The sequence below is a fragment of the Hemicordylus capensis genome, chromosome 5 (assembly GCF_027244095.1).
Source record: "Hemicordylus capensis ecotype Gifberg chromosome 5, rHemCap1.1.pri, whole genome shotgun sequence".
NCBI lineage: Eukaryota > Metazoa > Chordata > Lepidosauria > Squamata > Cordylidae > Hemicordylus > Hemicordylus capensis.
In genome coordinates, this window is record NC_069661.1 from 151,607,983 (window position 1) to 151,626,361 (window position 18,379).

The window sequence follows — 18,379 nt, forward strand, 5'->3', positions numbered from 1 at the left end:
AGCGGATGCTGCTCTTTCTCCTGCCTACAGCTAGCTCTGCCAGCCGCCTGGCTCAGCTGGCTGGAGTGGCAGCAAGAGAGGGGTCTGTGCTCTGGGAAAGATAGGCTGGAAGATAATTTGCTGACCAACATTGGGGCGGGGGCAGAGTTGAGGACATGTCTCTTCCCAGCTTGCCTAGGCCAAAGGAAAAAATGTTAAGGAAGCTGAATTCTGTGGCTGATTAACCCCTCAGCTTCCTCCAGCTGACCGTAGTTGCTGCTTGCTGGAGCCTTGAAGGTATGCATCTCTCCTCCCACCCCACCCCACCCCCGGGGCCCAGGAAAAGAGCCTTGGTTTCCCACCAGTACACTGCCACATACACATATTGCTTGAAGTAGCTTAACAGACACCCAGAAGCTTGTTCAGGACACATGGGGCCAGTTCCTGTGTGCAGTCCCTAATTACAGTGGAAACTTTGTTTGATTCCTTATAGTGTGATGCCATCTCTCCCCGGAACATATGTCATTGCTTCTCATCGCTTGAAAGATCCCTGGTAGATCAGCAATGATTTCCTTTCATTTTTCCCTTCCCTTCACTCTGTTGTCTTAACTATGAAAGAGTGATAAGTTAGAGTGAAGACTCATTAGAATTGGATCCATGAATGCAGGGATCTGGTGAGTTGGTGGTGCACCAAGTACCTGTTGGAATCCCCTAGCCTAAGTAATCCAACAATATTGTTTGTTCTTAAGATAAAGTTTTTACTAAACAAAATGTTAATGGATCAAAGTCTGAAAATGCTGTGTTACATCAGATGATGTTTAAATGGAAATTAGGATTATTAGGTTTTCTACAACAAAGATTTCAAATTAGCATTTGCCAGGTTTGTGGGACAGTGGGGGTCAGTAATAGAACATGCTGAGTTGAAAATGCCAACATGCAGTTTATATGCATTGTATTTAGCAGGATTATATAAATGCATTTTCCATGCTCCAAGAAGTTGAAAAGCTAATACTCCATAATTGCAGATCAACAATAGAAATCTCTTTAGTTTCTAGTATACTAAGCTAATCAAGAACTCAAAACTTGTTCTTCTCTGTAGAGCCACTGCATTTTGTCTCAGATAAATCTTAAAGTGTTAGTATTACTGCATATATAAAGTCGCATCTTTAAAGCATTAAAGAGGGTATGTAAATATCCTATTTAAAAAGAGGATATTGTTCCATTTCAGAATATGCGTTCAAACTTTAATTGTGAAAATGATATTGGTTTAAAAATGCATGTACATTTAACTTAAACATATTAGCACTCTCATTTATATATGCAGAGAAAACATTCTTCAAATACTTTTTAAAAACATGCTTTATAGATGTAAAGTTAAATAAACAATTTGTATATTAATTCTGGCTAATGTTGCTTCCTCTGCATGATTTTTAAAAAGTGGTTAGTACATCAGTTTATTGGTAAATATACATAGTTTGTTTTTCTTTTGCTCAAAGATAAAAATATGAACCTATTGAATACTGGTATATAAAGTGCACTGATTCTGTAATTGGTTTTGCTGGATTTGACTCACACAGAAACATTCTGAACACACGTTTTCTGTACCTATATTTTAAGTCATTTTATCTTGGGTATGCATTGAACATTATTAACATTGTTAAATTCTTCAGACCAGGGAAGAACGGAAAATGGAAGCCATCCTTCAAGCTTTTGCCAGGTTAGAAAAAAGAGAAAAAAGAAGAGAGCAGGCTTTGGAAAGAATCAGCACAGCTAAAACTGAAGTTAAATCTGAATGCAAGGATGTACAGATTGTCAATGACACAGAATATGTTCAGGTAAGTGACATGCAGTTAGAGTAAATTGTGAGTAAACTTTCACAGTTATCTTATACTTTGGGTTGGGCAAGCTAATGGACACAACATTTTACTGGGCACAATTCACTGAACCACCACTTCAGTGCAATTTTATTCCATTGTATAAAGTAGCAAAATTCTGTTCAGTTGTATTCCATTTTACCACAGCTGACCCAGAAGCAATCATGACCTTTCTGAAATCATACTTGGGCAATTAGCATACTATTAAAATAAGAATATTCTAAAGTAATACTGATTATTGTATCATCTACTGCTGAAAGAATTACATTACTTTATGTAGATGGTGCATAGGAAAAGGGGGTGGGGGGGGTTGCACCCAGAGTGTTGCAACTTTAATGTTAAGTTACAGACAAGGTTCTTCCTCTAAAAGTGCTTGCCATATATTACTGCAGCTAGAGCTGTAGAAGCACCAAGGTTTACTATTTATTTATTTGTCACATGTATATACCGCCCTATATAAAATCTCAGGGCGGCTTACAATCCCAATCAACCAAAACCTTAAAATCATATAAACAGATTAAAATTACCATAAATAAAACTTTAAAACATAAACTAAAAGCCTGATGAAGCAGGTGTGTTTTCAAAAGTCGTTCAAAAGCAACCAGAGATGGGGAGATTCTGGTTTCATTTGGGAGTGTCTCCCAGAGCCTCGGGGCAACCCTAGAGAAGGACCGATTTTGGGTTGCCACCAAGCAAGCTGGTGGCAACTGCAACCGGACCTCTATTAATGATCTTAAAAGGCGGCGGGGCTCATGAAGATTGACAAAGGACGAGCAATAATTCTATCCTAGACTCATAGCAATAATATGGATTTTTCAAAAGCCTACTTTCAAAAGTGTGGGAATCTTGTAATCTGAAACATTCCAGAAAGAAGTTGCTCTCTCCAGCTATTGAAGGTGTGCAATTTACTTTGTTACATGTGCTACACCAGGAACCAGCAAAAGAGGAATCTGCCAGCAAGCCAACCCCTGCCAAAGTCAATAGGACAAAACAGAGAAAAAGCTTCTCTCGGAGCAGAACTCATATTGGACAGCAGCGGAGACGGCATAGAACTGTTAGCATGTGTTCAGATATCCAGCCATCCTCTCCTGATGTGGAAGTTAATTTGCAGCACAATGAGTCTGAAAACACTGCACTTTCAGTTGAGCCTGAAACAGAGACAACTGTTGCTGAAATAGTTACTGAACCGGAAGCCCCAGCACTTAATAAATGCCCTACTAAATACCCTAAAACAAAAAAGGTATGTGTATTTTTTTTTTAAAAACCCAACTGCTCTTTCCTGAAGCTGTATATAAGCAAGGATGCACCTTGTAGGACTGAGTCCCACTGAAATTAGCCTAGATCCTATTGAAATTAATGCGATTTAAATTAGTCATGACTAACTGGTCTCATTGATTTCAATGGTGCATCGTCCACTGTTATCCTGGATCCTGCCCACTATTCATTACTGGCTCTATTGTGGGATAAGATAGAAGGAAACATTTTGTTGGGGTGAGGGGATTATTTTTGTTTTTTGAGCCAGTGGATGATGCTGAGGTTGCGAAAGGAGTCATTGGATGGTTGTGATGTACCTTATTAAAGAGGGCAAGATCGCACGCATTCACACACACTCACTCACTGGATTTCTTCTCCTATTGTAGATACAGGGCACTGGGAGGAAAACACATGGATGCAGGTCCAAGTTTTCTACTTCAGATTAGTTGGGGGTGGGGTTGTTTAGTGAGTCTTTGCATATCTTACTTCTCATCTGTTGAATGGTGAGAGAGATGCTAACATGACAGAGTTGAAGACCTGCTTGTAAAGGGTTTTAAGGAGTGATTGGACTGGCCATCTGTGGCAGCATTGGTGACCTCATCTGCTAGGATGAATCTCTGTAAGAACTCCCATGTCTGGAGGTTACCCTCCACTAAAATGAGAGAACACAGCACAGACAAGTCTATGAAGAACATAGTTCACTTTAGGCATGTTTCTGGAAAACAGACATCATTGCTGAATAGTCAAGTTCTCTCAAGCTAAGTTTGCTGTCAAAGATTTCTGCACACAGTAATACCTAGTCTGGAAGGAGATGGTGAAAGAGGTTGTATTGAGTCTTCTCTGCATTCCTTCGTTTTCATACTTGCTTTGTTTCCACTAAGGGAGAAAAATAATAATAATTTGTATTCATGTTTTAACTAAGGGCTATTATGGGAGGGTTCTGTGTCCCCATCCAGCCCTCCCCTTCTACTCAGTTAAAGAACATGTTCCTTGAGCAAAGTGGAGGGGAGGAAGGTTTGGCTGGAAACATGGGGGGCATAAACAACGTTTCCCATTTGCCATAAGGGTCATGCATGTTTCCTGCATTCACGTCGGGGGTGGGTGGGTGGGGGGCAGGGCTTTTCTCTCTCTGCAGGGATCTCTCTCCACATGGATGCTGTGCCCCAGGTGGATTGCTTAGAGCCTTAAGCGCCTGTAAATGCTTCAGGCGCCGAGTTCATACAATTCAGATTATTTATAACTCCAAAGTGAATTTGAAAACAGATTGGGAGATCTCTCTAGTAAATTATTAACTTGGTTCAGGGCTTCAGGGAACAGACCACTCATTGGGCCTTTCAGTCCAATCCTGTGCATGTTAGCAAGAAAGTCCCAAATGTGCACAGAATTGCAACTTTAGACAACAGTTTGGAATGCTAAGTAAATATAATGAATGAAATGAATGCTAATACCTTTAGTACACACGTCACTTAGAAAGAAAAAATTTGTTTCTAGTGCCTGCATTCTTATTTAGTCATTAATATATTCATATTTGTGTGTGTGAAGTGCTCACACTGGTCTTCAGCCAATAGGGTGGCTTACATAAGATGGGTCGCTAGCCTGATGCACAGCATCACAGTTCCAGAACACTGTACAGCACAGCAGCTTCTATGGACTTGGCCTATAGCCCTGACATTGTTACGAATGGCCGGTTGTGCTTAGCAGCACTTCTGCAGTTTCCTCCATCCATGACAATGGAGAAAGCTTGCTAGTGCAACCACGTATTCTTCACAGTGATGGGGCTGCATTCCGAGTCCACAGCAGCCCCAACACCCAGCATTATGGAGCCATAATATTGTACATTATCTGAAACACTAAAAATAAAACATCATTTAAACAATGAAAGGTCTTCTCTCATATTACCAAGTGCATCTGTAAGTGCAGATAGTGTTTTATTGACAATTTCCCTTTGTTACTTTTCCCTATTTTCCTTCAGCACTTGGTGAGTGAGTGGCTAAGTGAGAAAAATGAGAAGTCAGGAAAACCTACAGACATCCTCTCAGAAAAGCCTCTGCGTATAACAACAGATCCTGAAGTTTTGGCAACGCAGCTGAATTCTTTACCAGGTCTCACTTACAGTCCACATGTATATACTACTCCGAAGCACTATATTCGTTTTACATCTCCATTCCTTTCCGAAAAAAAGAGGAGAAAGGAACCTGTGGATAACATTATTGGCTCTTGCAAGAAGGTAATAAGTCTGCTTGATTTAATCTCCGTTTGAAGTTGACAGAAATAGCGAATTCTAAAATGTTTCAATTTATTTCACATCTGTAAAGAGACTATTGGATATGGAACTCATGAGGCATCTGTAGCATCTAGAGCTCAATTATATAAAAGGTTCATTGTTTTTTCAGCGTTGGTTGAAGCAAGCTTTGGAAGAAGAAAACTCAGCAGTTGTAGATAGGTTTGATTCGCCATCTCATGAAAGATCTAGAAGTCCTGCAATCAGTGGTGAAAGTAGAAGCCCATTATTATTGAATGATAGCTGTTTCTTACCAGGTGAATTTTTTTCTCCATATTCTGCAAGCTAACCTCTTGAATTGCTTTATCCTACAGGTTACCAGGATTTAATTTTCAAACAGAGAGTCAATTGGCCAGCCATTGTTCCCATTTTCTTTCTTTCCTTTTACACCGTTGATGTTTAGTGGTGTCTCTCTTGCTGGACTATGTATGTACATGCCTACTCTCTGTTTCTTAAAATTCCAGTAACTGAAGCAACATAGAGAGCTGCTGTATACCGAGTCAGACCATTGGCCCACCTAGCTCAGTATTGTCTACATAGACTGGCAGCGGCTTCTCCTAGGTTGCAGGCAGGAGTCTCTCTCAGCCTGATCTTGGAGATACCAGGGACGGTGTTACCAGCTGCTTCTCTGCTCTGACTTGTAGAGCCCAGTTCCGAGACAACTCTTTTTCTTCACAATCAGTAAATGTTAACTTTGAAATAGGGTGCATATGGTTCTCACTAATAGCTTAGTAACCTACCATTAAAAGATGGTCATTGTTGGCTTTATACTTTAAATAATCAAGCACCCTTAAGAGTTCCTTCTTGCCTCTTGCTTTCTGTTTTAAAATGCAGACCTCACTACACCACTAAAAAAACGAAGACTATATCAGCTGTTGGATTCTGCCTATTCAGAAACCTCGACACCTACTCCTTCTCCATATGCCACACCAACCCATGCTGATCTCTCTGCCTCAGATCCTTTGTTGTTTGCTACTCCTCCGAGAATTAAAGCAGAAGATGAAACCTGTAGGAATGGCTACAAAACCATTTACTCACCTGTTACTCCAGTGATTCCATGTTTACATGGAAATGCAATGCACTTTGAGGTGAGACTTGCATATACAGCCTAACTTATATTGTGCAGGAAATTTTCTTTAAAAAGGTTTAGTTATTAAACCACCCAGAGACGGAAGTTTGGGGCAGTGCACAAATATAATTACTAAATAATGACCAGCTTAGTTGATACTGTCATAACTAGGGGAAACTTTCACATTAATTTAGTAACTGCCATGTTGAAAAATAGATTTTTTCTGTCTCTTACTCTTGTAGATTAATACATAGACAACTAACTGCCCAGACCATATGGCAGCTTGGATTTTAAGATTAATAGAACTTTAGCACACAGCCTGACAAAGCAAGCTCTGAGATCCAATATGCAAACAGTGCTGTTGTACAAGCATGGATCTTCTTGTCATTAGGATATTTTAGAACTGTTTCAGCAAATGGGGAAGGCTTTGCTCAAGTGGATACTTGAAGGCTTTGTTCAAGTGTACACTTGAAGCTTTTGTATTATAAACAAGCAACTTTATAATAATAGCATAATAATAATTAATAAATAATTAGTTGCTTGTTTATAATTGTATTATAAACAAGCAACTAATACAACAGTTGTATTATAAACAAGCAACTTGTACAGTGTTAACCCTAGCATGTATTCTAACTGTGGGGTGTGGAGACAGGATGAAGAACGAACACGTAGTTCAGAGGCTGTTGAGAAAATTGGAACCATTTTCATTTATGTTCTGTATCTCTTCAAAATAATCCAAAATTGGTTTGTTTTTTTAAAATAACCTTAATCTCTTTTGTTACAGAATATTTCTTCACCTGAAAGCTCCCCAGAAGTTAAGAGGCGAACGTATAATCAAGAGGTAAGGATAAATGCAACGAATCCAGTGAGAGCATAGTTTCTTCTGTTCTGCAGCTTTCTCCGACCTGTCACTAACATATGTATGTGGCTGCATTTAGGTGATTAGAAATACAATCTTTTATTTTAAAAGAAATTGCTTGTATTGTAAAACTTAGTCTAACTCAAATATGGTTCTCTTTTTTAAAAATGGAGTAATAAGCTGTTAAGTGCTTCCCAGAACAGTAGTGTACTGGAGGGTTGGGGTATAAATATTTTGAATAAACATCAGAGTTGTAAAATATCCAGTTTTTTTGTAAGGAAAAAACATTAAACAATAGTCACACAATAAACAATAGACACATAACTGTGAATTGTGACAAAACTCATTAATTTCCTGATCCGATAATTATGAAAAAATACATCTTGGTAAGCCATCTCATTCAATATCTCATTCAGTCTTCCCTATGTCACAATGTGTTTAAGTTTCCAATCAAGTTAGACGAGTACAGTCTTCCACTATTTATTTCTTTTCCCAATACAGAGCTATGAAAATTATTTTAACCATTAACAAAAACCAGTTCAACCTTCTGTCTCAGACCCAGCTCTTCCAAACATTCCAGCATCACTATTGTGGTAGTAGTGGTATTCTAGTTCTGTAATGTCCATTATTTTGCCAATATGTTTGTACAAGCGGGCACACTTAGCATATCTTCATCATATCTGTTCTCCTAAAGCTACACACTATACAGTCAAATGCCAGCCGTGAATAATTTAAAATAGTTTTCAGTTGAGCAAATACATGTTATTTTCACCTGCTTTTCTGATAAGTTAATTCCCAACATTAAGTTCTGCTGATGTTCTTCTTTGCATAGGGATATGACCGGTCACCATCAGCAGTGCTAGCACTCAACTCCTTCAGAAATTCCAATCTAGCAGAAATGTGCCTGCAAGAAATAAAGACTATTGGATATTCCAGTCCAAGGAGTAGGACCGATGGTACCAGGCAGTGCTCTGGAGAAAAGGAAGCAGCCTCAGACCTCCAGTTGGGACTCGAAGCAATTGAGCAAAGTGCACTGCATAAACCCTCGGATGCCCCCTGTCATGATAGGACTGATTCAAACAGCCAACTAGAAACTGCTCACTGCGGACGGGGAACTGTTTACTCTACCTGGGTAAAGAGTCCCGACAGGACAGGTGTAAACTTCTCAATGAATTCTAATTTGAGGGACTTAACTCCTTCACACCAGTTGGAGGTAGGAGGTGGATTCCGGATAAGCGAGTCAAAGTGCCTGATTCCTGATGATGCTCGAGGCATGTTCATGGATGCGCCTGTTTTTTGTTCTTCTGAAGATGGACTTTCAGCTGGCTTTGGAAGGACTCTCAATAGTGATAACTTGATGGATGGAAATTGCACACCCCAGAATCCACCACAAAAGAAAAAGGTTACAAGCTTAAACGTATTTCTCATTTTAAAAAAATTCTATGCATACCTCTTATGCAAGAAAACGTTCACAAGGAGCCTCTATTCACTTTTGCCTTGTTGCAAGTTTTTTTGAAATGAATCACAACTAGTTTTTACAGATGTTACAAACATCATCAAGGCTTATTAGAGATTGGGCTGTAGTGTAGCCATAGGTAAATATGTTGTAAAATTAATTTCAGAACTGGTGCTCAGAGTAGGTTCTATACCCTAAATATGATTCAGACCAGGTGAAGACTCTAAGAGTAGACTCTAAGAGTAGCACTCTAAGAGTAGGTTAAGATCTGTGGCTGTCCAAACTCAATCACTTCATTACAGGATTGTTGAGATAATATCCCTGGAATAAAATGGGTGCCCTTTATGGGCTGGTTCAGACATGTGGCTGATCTGAGATTTTGTTAGACCACTTACTGCTAGGCCAGGCTCATGTGATGGCACTGTTTGTGTGAAGTGACCAGTGCGGGTGTGGTATGTTGGTCTATAAATGAATGCGCAGTTCAACCATTCTTTTAGTTTCCCTACTTTAATTCATTGCTAACTTAGTAATTGAAAATCTGCTTGAACATTCAGTGACTTGGCTATTTTGACACTGTTACTTTCTGATATCTGAATATAAAGCTCAAGTAAGAATTGTAAGTGTGTGTGTGTGTGTGTGTGTGTGTGTGTGTGTGTGTGTGTGTGTAAGAAAGAAGGATATGGCTAGCTCTTAGCAAACACCATTATCTAATGAATATCCTCTTGGGCACAGGACAGTAGAAATCAGATCAGTAGGACTCAGATCAACATTTAAGGTCTTAAGAATCAAGTGAAATCGGTCTAGAACATGCTCTTAGTGACCAAGGAGTATGCTCATTTAAATTGATGGACATATATCCTTTATACTTCATTCACTGGATTAATTCTACAAGCAATCTTTAAAGTTTATACAACGTGTTTTGTTGACAAGTTTTTAGGTGAGATAAATTTCTTTCTGTCTAGGAAGTGATCTGTACAGTATGTGTCTTTGGATCTATGGAAGATAGGATGCTTTAAAAGGCCTTGGAAATTTTCTGAAGTAAGGTTTAGTGGTGCTGGACTAGAAAAACAGGTTGCTTATCTGCAATGTTGACATTCATAAGCATGGGTGTCAAGGGCTGCATCACAAAGGCAGTCTAAACCCTCGACATTGGAAGTGTCCACATCAAAGGCTGACAGCCTTTTTAAAGAGCTGGTGCCACCATCGACAAAAAAACATAGAGACAAGAGCTCTCCACCTCCAGCCTCTTTAAAATCAATCTGACGCAACAAGGTTCAATGTCGAAGGTGGAGACTGCAGTACCAGTTGCAATCCCGTTGGGGATGGTGTCAACACACTCCATGTCAGGCATCCCCAAACTGTGGCCCTCCAGATGTTGCTGAACTACAACTCCCAGCATACCCAGCCACAATAAATTGTGGCTAGGGATGCTGGGAGTTGTAGTTCAGCAACATCTGGAGGGCCACAGTTTGGGGATGCCTGCTCTATGTCATAGCAGGCGCTGATTTTAAGGAGACTGGAAGTTGAGAGCTCTTGTTTCTGTTTCTTGGGAGCTGACTTCTTTTTGTGCCTTTTGTTGATGGGAGGACGACTTGTTCGATGGAGGCACTGGCTCTTCAAAAAGGCTTCCAGCTTTCTAGGTGGACACTTCGGACTTTGAAGGTTTAGATTGGTGCTCGCTTCGGCAGCACATATACTAAAATTGGAACAATACAGAGAAGATTAGCCTGGCCCCTGTGCAAAGATGACACGCAAATTTGTGAAGCATTCCTTTTTTTTTTTTTTTAAAGGTTTAGACTGCCTTTGGGATGCAGCCCTTGACACCCATGCTTATGATTGTCAACAGATCATGATCCCGATCTATCTGATACGATAGCATTTTGAAGCAAAGCTGGTATGGACAATCTGTCACTGGATGGGAGTCTCTATGGAAAACCACTCAGAGTTTCCCCTCAGAAGCGTGTGCTGCAAGTAGAATGAATGAACGAACACAGTGTCTATGAGGAAATGGACAGACAATATATTGAATCCTCAGTCACAGACTGGGGCTTTCTTGTCTCCCCCTTTCTGCTATAGCACTCTGCACGACTCATGAGCTATGGGGGACCTTCGAGGATAACATGTGATGTGGCTACAGTGGGAAAGGCAAAAATCAAGGGCTTCCACTCATCCAACATTACCTTCTGAATTCAAGTCACTGTCTTAATACAAGAGAGACGTAGAAGTGGAAAAGATTAGTTGTCTTGAATTAATAGAAAGCTAAGCTAATACAGATTTGTTACATAGTTCGACAAGACAAATCAGCATCTTGTGGGGCAGAGGTCAACTGCAGGGTAGAGGGGGCAAAGACAGGAGACTCCAATAGCTATGGCGTACTAACTTGCGATAGATTGAACACCCCTGCTACCTGTAATGAACCTGTCTTACTCCCACATATCAAAATTGCTTAGACTATAAAGAAGATCTTGCATAGTTGCACTTCACAATCATGTTCTAGTGCAGAAAGTCTAGCAGGCACACACAACGTCCTTTGTCTGGGTTGCTATTTTCCCCCGACAACTCATTAATTGGACCCAAAAGTGTTCTTGAGATGTGGAAATAGTCTTCCACTGACAGAAAGGCTGTTTGCCCCTCATGCTAGAGTGTTGCATGGGAATTGTAACGATAGTCCAGATATGCAGTGTTTTGCAAGGGCATGAAAACTGTCACTGTGCAAGTGCATGAACCTTGAGGAGCCATGCTAGTGGCTACTTTCCTTCCCCTCATCATTGGAGCCAACCCATGATTCCCCTTTTAGATTAATATTGGTGATCTGAAAAACCGTAGCTTCACTGTTGCAGTCTTTTAATGTTTACAAATGGAAAATAAGGCAAGATTGATAAATTGGAATAATGGGACGAAAAGCACATGCTGCTTCAAAACCAGATTCATATTTCATTGTCTTTTAGGGATAATGGAAACAGTGAGCAGCATCTTGATTAAATTTCATTGAAACTAATGGGACATAAGTTAGACATGACTAACTTGTTTCACTGATTTACGAATCTGTTTGCTAGAATATGCATATTTTTGATACCTGCAAAGAATATTAAAGTCAAACTAATAAAATCTTAAGAATGATGGAACATACTTCGTTTGAAAAGAATAACCCAACATTTCTTTCCACAGGTATCGCTTCTAGAATATCGTAAGAGGCAACGAGAAGCCAGAAAAAGTGGCTCTAAGGCAGAAAGCTTTTCCCTTGTTACAATGTCACCCCACACAGCTAGCGGGGGAAACAGTGGTGCTGCTGATGGGTATAACAGCAGTGAAAGTGGGGAGCAAGCAGAGAGGGAGCACACAACTAGCCTGCCTTTACCAGGGCCAGTTGCTGATTATAGCGCCGCTTCAGAAGAACCTGAAAACTCCTCTTCATCAAAAGAAGTTTCCAGCGAGAAGAATGATCCAGAGGTTCAATGGTAAGCCCTTGAGAGATGGTTGTGGAATGTGGAGTTGCTGAAATGGCAAAGGAAACCCTTGCACACATTCAATAATGCAAGGGTCCAGGTCCTCAAAATATGATAGTATAATTTCAAAGTAGTTAAACTGTAACAAGGTAGACTTTGGTCCATTTGGTTGACAATAGCAAGGGTATCACACCTGGCAGATGAATTGTACTCTTGCTCTTTTGTTAGTGTATATTATGAATGTGCTACTATCTGAGGAAACGTGTTTCAGCCTGCAAGGCTGTCAGCACTGCTGGGACCTTCATCCATGCCTCTTATGTAGTGGATAAATCAAGTCACATGTCATGCTTGCAGTGATTGAGGGGATGAATTGAGTTTATGCATCGGCAGCCTCTGAATCTCCCCCTCTCCCCGCCCAAACAGCTCCATGCTTTTATTCTTGATAGTTTTCCTGCAGAGAAACTTCTTAGGATCATAGATTCTGAGCAGAGACTTGAACCCCTTACATATTTGGTTCAAGCTCATTAGTAGTTCCCAACTCTCAGATTCAAACACTAGTTTTCAGTTCTGTAACTAGTTAACCAATGAACTGATTCAGATATATTTTGTGTAGAGCAGTGTGAAACTCCTATGCTTGCTGCTATGAATAGGATACATATTAAACTTGGGAATTTGTTTTAAATGTTAACATTATGCATTAGTGCCCCCACTGTCCAGAATGACCAAGTCGTATGCTATGGGGACATATCTATTAACATGAAGTTTAAGATAGAACTGAACTTCCAGTCCCAGAATTCTTCCTTTCCTCTCAGATGGTTTCCAGGAAAATATAGTATCTGCTTCTCTGTAGAGATGGAACAAAAAGGACCATCTGAAATTCTTAATGGTTTTTGGATGCTGTGGAGGTCAGTTACAGTTCAAATTCAAGACAACCCAGAGATTTCAGTTAAATATATCAATGATGGTTCATTGGTTTAAAAAAAAAAATTAAAACCATCATGTTCAGCTTCTGATCAACTTCAGTTCGAATGTCAGATATGAGTTACAGATATTAGTCTAAATCCTGCATGGCTCTGCCTGTATTAGCACAGGCACTCAACTTCAGGGCACCAATCCTCCAGATGTTGAGGTCCTAACACTTCACAGCTTCTGCACTCATGTGCCCAAAACCAAAGTCTTGAATACTGAAAATCTGAAGACTCCCATCCTTATAGGAAACCTGGCCTTGACTCATTGTGTTACTAGAGAACCTTTTTAATACAAATTGTATAATTCCATGTATGTCCCCAGATCACTGGAACTTGTGTAAGTACCACATATATAGCAAATTGTGCAACTTACCTGGATATTTAGGATTGCCCCCACTTACTGTGATGGCAATACAGAGATGACATGATAGTGGAATTTGGTTTAAACACTTCCTTTATACTGTATTTGTAATTATGCAATTATAAAAGAGCAAGTTGCAAGTTCACAATTTATTCTTGTCTTAAAGGACTGCTTCAACTTCAGTGGAGCAAGTGAGGGAGCGCAGTTATCAGCGAGCTTTGCTTCTTAGTGACCATAGGAAAGACAAGGACTGTGGTAAGAAATTCTATGGATGCTCCTGAAAGCCTGTTTTCTTTAACTTGTGGCAACTGCAAGGGGTAAAAGATGCTTCTACAACTGCTCACCCCCCAAATCTACAATGTCCATACTCATGACATTCTAATACAAGGGCTCAAACATTTGTTTTTGTTGATTTTGATAGTTTGAGCTAACAAACTATGATGATCTCTAAACTTAAATGTTTATTGCAGATCCTGATCCTGAAAATCCTGAGCCCACAAGTGAATGTCTGTCCCCTGATACTTCTCTGAAGACTTGCAAAAGTCCTTTAAAAGTGAGCAAGGTACTACTATACATCAGAATATTATGAATGTGCATATGTGCATGTTGAGTTTTTCTGCATCTATCCTGTTCAGGGTAACTTGAAATGCATGTCCATAACCTACACGCACTGTCTCCATGATCTGAGGCTGGAGACATACACAGGAAGGCATCGTGTGAATGCCCAGAGGCCGCTGGATAGCTGCTGTGAAAAAGCTGGATCAGCTGTGCCTGATCCAGCAAGACAGTACTTCAAGCTGTGATCCTGCAAATGTCTAGGAGTATATTGTCTCTGAACAAGTCCTGGTCTGGTCAGGGCCTGAAGGGGAGCCTGCCTAGGAACCCCATGTATTCTACCTTCAGTCTCATGATGGATGAAAGGCGAGAGAGAATAGATAAATAGTTGCAAATGACCATCTGGGTTGCAGACATGTTTGTCTCCAAGAAAGCTTGTGGATAGTTGGCATACTGCACAAAACTTGCCGTGTGATGAAGCGTGCACAATTGTGCAAGAGAGCACTTGTGCAAATGCGTGGAATTGTGCACTGCAGTTGCACGATGGACAGCCATTATTTCCAATAGCCACCCACCATTTGCAGAAGAATGCAGTTGCGCGCATGCTTTGTTGCAAGGCATACAGAGGTTTGCTCAGTATGTCAGCCAGTGACTCTTGTCCATCTGAATTAGTAGCTATCCACTATGTAATTGGAAGCATAATTGAAAGCCACTTATCAGCAGAACTTGTATTATTATTTTTTAAATATGGTCCCCTTACTCAACACCCTCCAGTGTCATCCCCCCCCCTTTGTTCACCAGGAGGCAAACTACTTTACTTTTCAAATATGGTCTCAAAGTTCCTCTCTCCCTGCAGTTCTCAGAACTAGACTATTGCAGTGACACTGGTCACCATATTATTTGAACATACCCGCACTGTTGTGCTACATTAGATTTAAGCTAATATGACATTACTTGTTATGTTTTTATAAAAATCTTGATGATACACTATGCATCAGTTGTGGGGCTCAGATATTTTTCCATGAAGCTTAAAAATAGAGAAATGGGCTGTTGCCCAAGTTTCCACTTGGAAAAAGCTGGGTAACAGTGGGTGGTGGCCTAAAATGTGAATAATTTTATGAGGAGTAGGAGTTCTTTCAGAGAAGAATGTTGGTTTATTTTCACGAGTAATTCAGCATAAATAAGTGCAGTTTTTAGGACTTCATGGTTGCTGGGCTCTTCTGCCATTAACAGAAAGGACTTGCAGGAGAAAACGTCAAACAAAAACATTTTATAAGGGAATAAAATGTTGATCCCTATGAATATACTTTAAACAGAAGGCCAATATTTCCTGTTTTCTGTCCCCCCACCCCACCCCTCCCCAATGTAGCCTTCTTCACCAAGTCCTGCAGTTCCTGCTCAATCTCTTGGGAAAACGCCCACAAAACAGGAATCCCAGTGGGAGTCTGCAGGAGATACGCCAGAGGCCGAGCACATGACTCACCCCAAACCTGACCAGCAGCAGAAACCGCTGACAAACAACATTGAAGCACTTTCAAAAAACCATCAATCCCAGCCCCATTTGCGTAATGCAGGAGAACAACTCTCTCATTTGCAAAAGATGCCTTCTACACCATTGAAGCTACACTGTCCCCCTTCCCCTCACGTAGAAAATCCTCCAAAGTCATCTACTCCCCACACACCTGTACAGCATGGCTACCTGTCACCAAAACCTCATTCACAACAGTTAGGATCACCATACAGACCTCATCATCCTCAGTCACCTCAAGTTGGAACACCTCAAAGAGACTCTCATAGAAATTTTTATGCAGCAACACAGAACCTTCAGCCTAGTACCCAGCAACAGCCTAGTGGAACACTGTTTCCCCAAACAGCTTCGGTATCTTATAATCAGTTTCACCAACAAAATTTGACCACTACAGCTCCGCCCCCACCCCCGCCCCCTTCCTCTACCTACTATCAAAACCAGCAGCCCCCCTCAGGAAACTTCCAAAATTACAGTCAGTTGAAAAGTAGCATACCGCCACAGCAAACTGTATTTCCCTCTGGACCAAATCAAGCGCTTGTTGGTACAACATGCCAGCAGACCGTTTCAGGGCACCATGTTACTAGTGGGCATTTTTTGCCATCTCAGACTCCCAGTATTCACCACCAGACTCCAGCAGTTGTTGCTGCTGCTGCTCCTCCTCCACCACCACCGCCTCCTGCTCCAGGACCTCATCTTGTGCAGCAGCAGCAGCAAACTTCTCATCAGCAGCATGCCGTGGCACATGTCGTAGGTCCAGTGCATGCAGTAGCAGTGGCCCCTGGGTCACACATCCATTCTCAAGCTGCTGGTCATCATCTACCACCACCACCACCTCCTCCTGGTCCCCTTCCTCACCACCATCCTGCTCACCCCACAACAGCTCACCAAGGTTTGCAAGCACAACACCAGCATGTAGTAAATTCAGCGCCGCCGCCGCCACCACCTCCACCACCCACCACCGTTTTAGGCTCTGGGCATCACACAACATCAGCGCAAGGACTGCATCATCCATCTCATCAAGGGCCCCCACTTTTCCCTTCAAGTGCTCACTCAGCAGTTTCTTCCTACCCATCACAACCTCCACACCACACCCCTTTGGGACCTGGACCTCAGCATCAGCCTGCTGCAACAGGACCTCATTGTCCACTCCCAGGTCAGGGTCCTCACATCCAGCCTCAAGGACCAAACAGTATTCCAACACCTACAGCTTCAGGGTTCTGTCCTCATCCTGGCTCTGTATCCCTTCCTCATGGGGTGCAAGGACCTCAGCAGGCATCTCCAGTGCCTGGTCAAATACCTATTCACAGAGCACAGGTGCCACCAACGTTTCAAAACAATTATCATGGGTCAGGGTGGCATTAAAATGGACCCCTTGCTTCTAAACATTTTAAAAATGTTCTGTAAAAACTGTATATTTCATATGTACCTGTTCAAGGTACTTTTTAAAGCTTGTACATGATACTTTGTATAAAAGCAAACACCAGTGCGCGCGCTCTCTCTCTCTCTCTCATTGGTTTCTTTCAAATTTTGCTTTTAAAAATTCCTGAAACTGTGCTGTTGAGCCAGTATTAGGTATTTTTTATTTTGTACGTGAACATTCCAGCTGTTTGTTCTGGCAGTAGATTTGATGCTGCATAACTTTAAATTTTATTGTTGCAGTTAAATTCATTTAGTTAATGTTTTCTGTATTTACTTTTTATACATATGTAATTAAAATAAGTACACAGCTAAGTGATGGCACTAACAGGTTTTTCATCTTCTGTCAACAGTTTGTGTGCATATAGATAGAAAATGCAATACAGATTTTTATAGTTTGATGTGGACATGGCTCTTATTTCAACAGTTATTTGCAGACATTGTAATTTAATGTATAGATTGTTTCTAATGTCTCTGACAGGTGCTGTAAATACTGTTTCTTTTGCGTGTAAAACTGCTTAATGCTTCTCCTCATTTGATATAGTATTGTACATACAAGTCTTTTGCAAAAGCGTGTGGTTTGTGGAAGTAGTACAGTATATGAACTTTAATTTTTTTTAATATACTGTCACATTGCAGCACTGGTTGGGCATTTTAATTCATGTTAATAAATCACAATTATGTCAGTTTTAACAATCTGTCCTGAAAGTTACTACTTAAGAGAAATTAGTGAGGAGTGTGGGAATTATTACTCTTTGAACAATAGCATCATCCTAAAGAGGCATAATAGCTTGGAGTATGTGAGCCTATTTATGCCCCTGCAGCTGCCACAGGATCTTGGTCCAGCAAGGAATAATGTTTTCTCACTCTGTTCTCGTTCTCTCTCTCTCTCTCTCTCTCTCTCTCTCTCTCTCTCTCTCTCTCTCTCTCTCTGAAATAATCCATTCTAATTCTTATCACCTCTGAATTTAAAAGCCTTACACTCAACCAGTCAACCACAGAGCTACCATTCATTACTCTTCAAGGCCAACTATAAATTGCCAGCACAATGTTTGCTCTCACAGGGAACTTGCAATACGTCTGCTGATGCATATGACTCTACTAGTCTAGTGCACTGGAGGAGAAGCACTTTCCCTGTTGATGCTGTAATTGTAAAAATTGAAATATGGGACCTAAAGTCTCTCTCTCTGAGGTTGGTAGTACTGCTCTATTATGTATAGCTTTACTATACTTGAAACAAGTCGTTTTAGTTTGATTCTAACCTGATGGCCATGTTAAGCAGGCCGTAGAGTAAGAAAAATCTGTCTGATCAACACATAGTCTACTTACTGAA

At 40.8% G+C, this 18,379-nt stretch overlaps 1 protein-coding gene and 1 non-coding gene across 11 annotated transcripts in view; both read left to right on the plus strand.

Moving 5' to 3' along the window:
* KMT2E (lysine methyltransferase 2E (inactive)) overlaps nt 1-17,742 on the plus strand; it is a 95,547-nt gene extending 77,805 nt beyond the window's left edge. For 8 of the 10 annotated variants that reach the window (XM_053257403.1, XM_053257402.1, XM_053257407.1 and 5 more), the window contains 11 exons: nt 1,650-1,814; nt 2,785-3,093; nt 5,080-5,334; nt 5,501-5,645; nt 6,223-6,476; nt 7,242-7,298; nt 8,149-8,718; nt 11,941-12,230; nt 13,714-13,802; nt 14,018-14,109; nt 15,472-17,742. In XM_053257403.1, coding sequence (XP_053113378.1) covers nt 1,650-1,814; nt 2,785-3,093; nt 5,080-5,334; nt 5,501-5,645; nt 6,223-6,476; nt 7,242-7,298; nt 8,149-8,718; nt 11,941-12,230; nt 13,714-13,802; nt 14,018-14,109; nt 15,472-16,992 — 3,747 coding nt within the window. In that variant the 3' untranslated portion in view covers nt 16,993-17,742. The remainder of the gene's footprint in view (nt 1-1,649; nt 1,815-2,784; nt 3,094-5,079; nt 5,335-5,500; nt 5,646-6,222; nt 6,477-7,241; nt 7,299-8,148; nt 8,719-11,940; nt 12,231-13,713; nt 13,803-14,017; nt 14,110-15,471) is intronic. The other 2 variants (XM_053257404.1, XM_053257412.1) reach the window with 2 other exon arrangements.
* LOC128328645 (U6 spliceosomal RNA) lies at nt 10,445-10,551 on the plus strand. Its single transcript, XR_008309355.1, has one exon. It is a non-coding gene; the product is annotated as a U6 spliceosomal RNA (small nuclear RNA).
* Nucleotides 17,743-18,379: the final 637 nt, after the last annotated feature.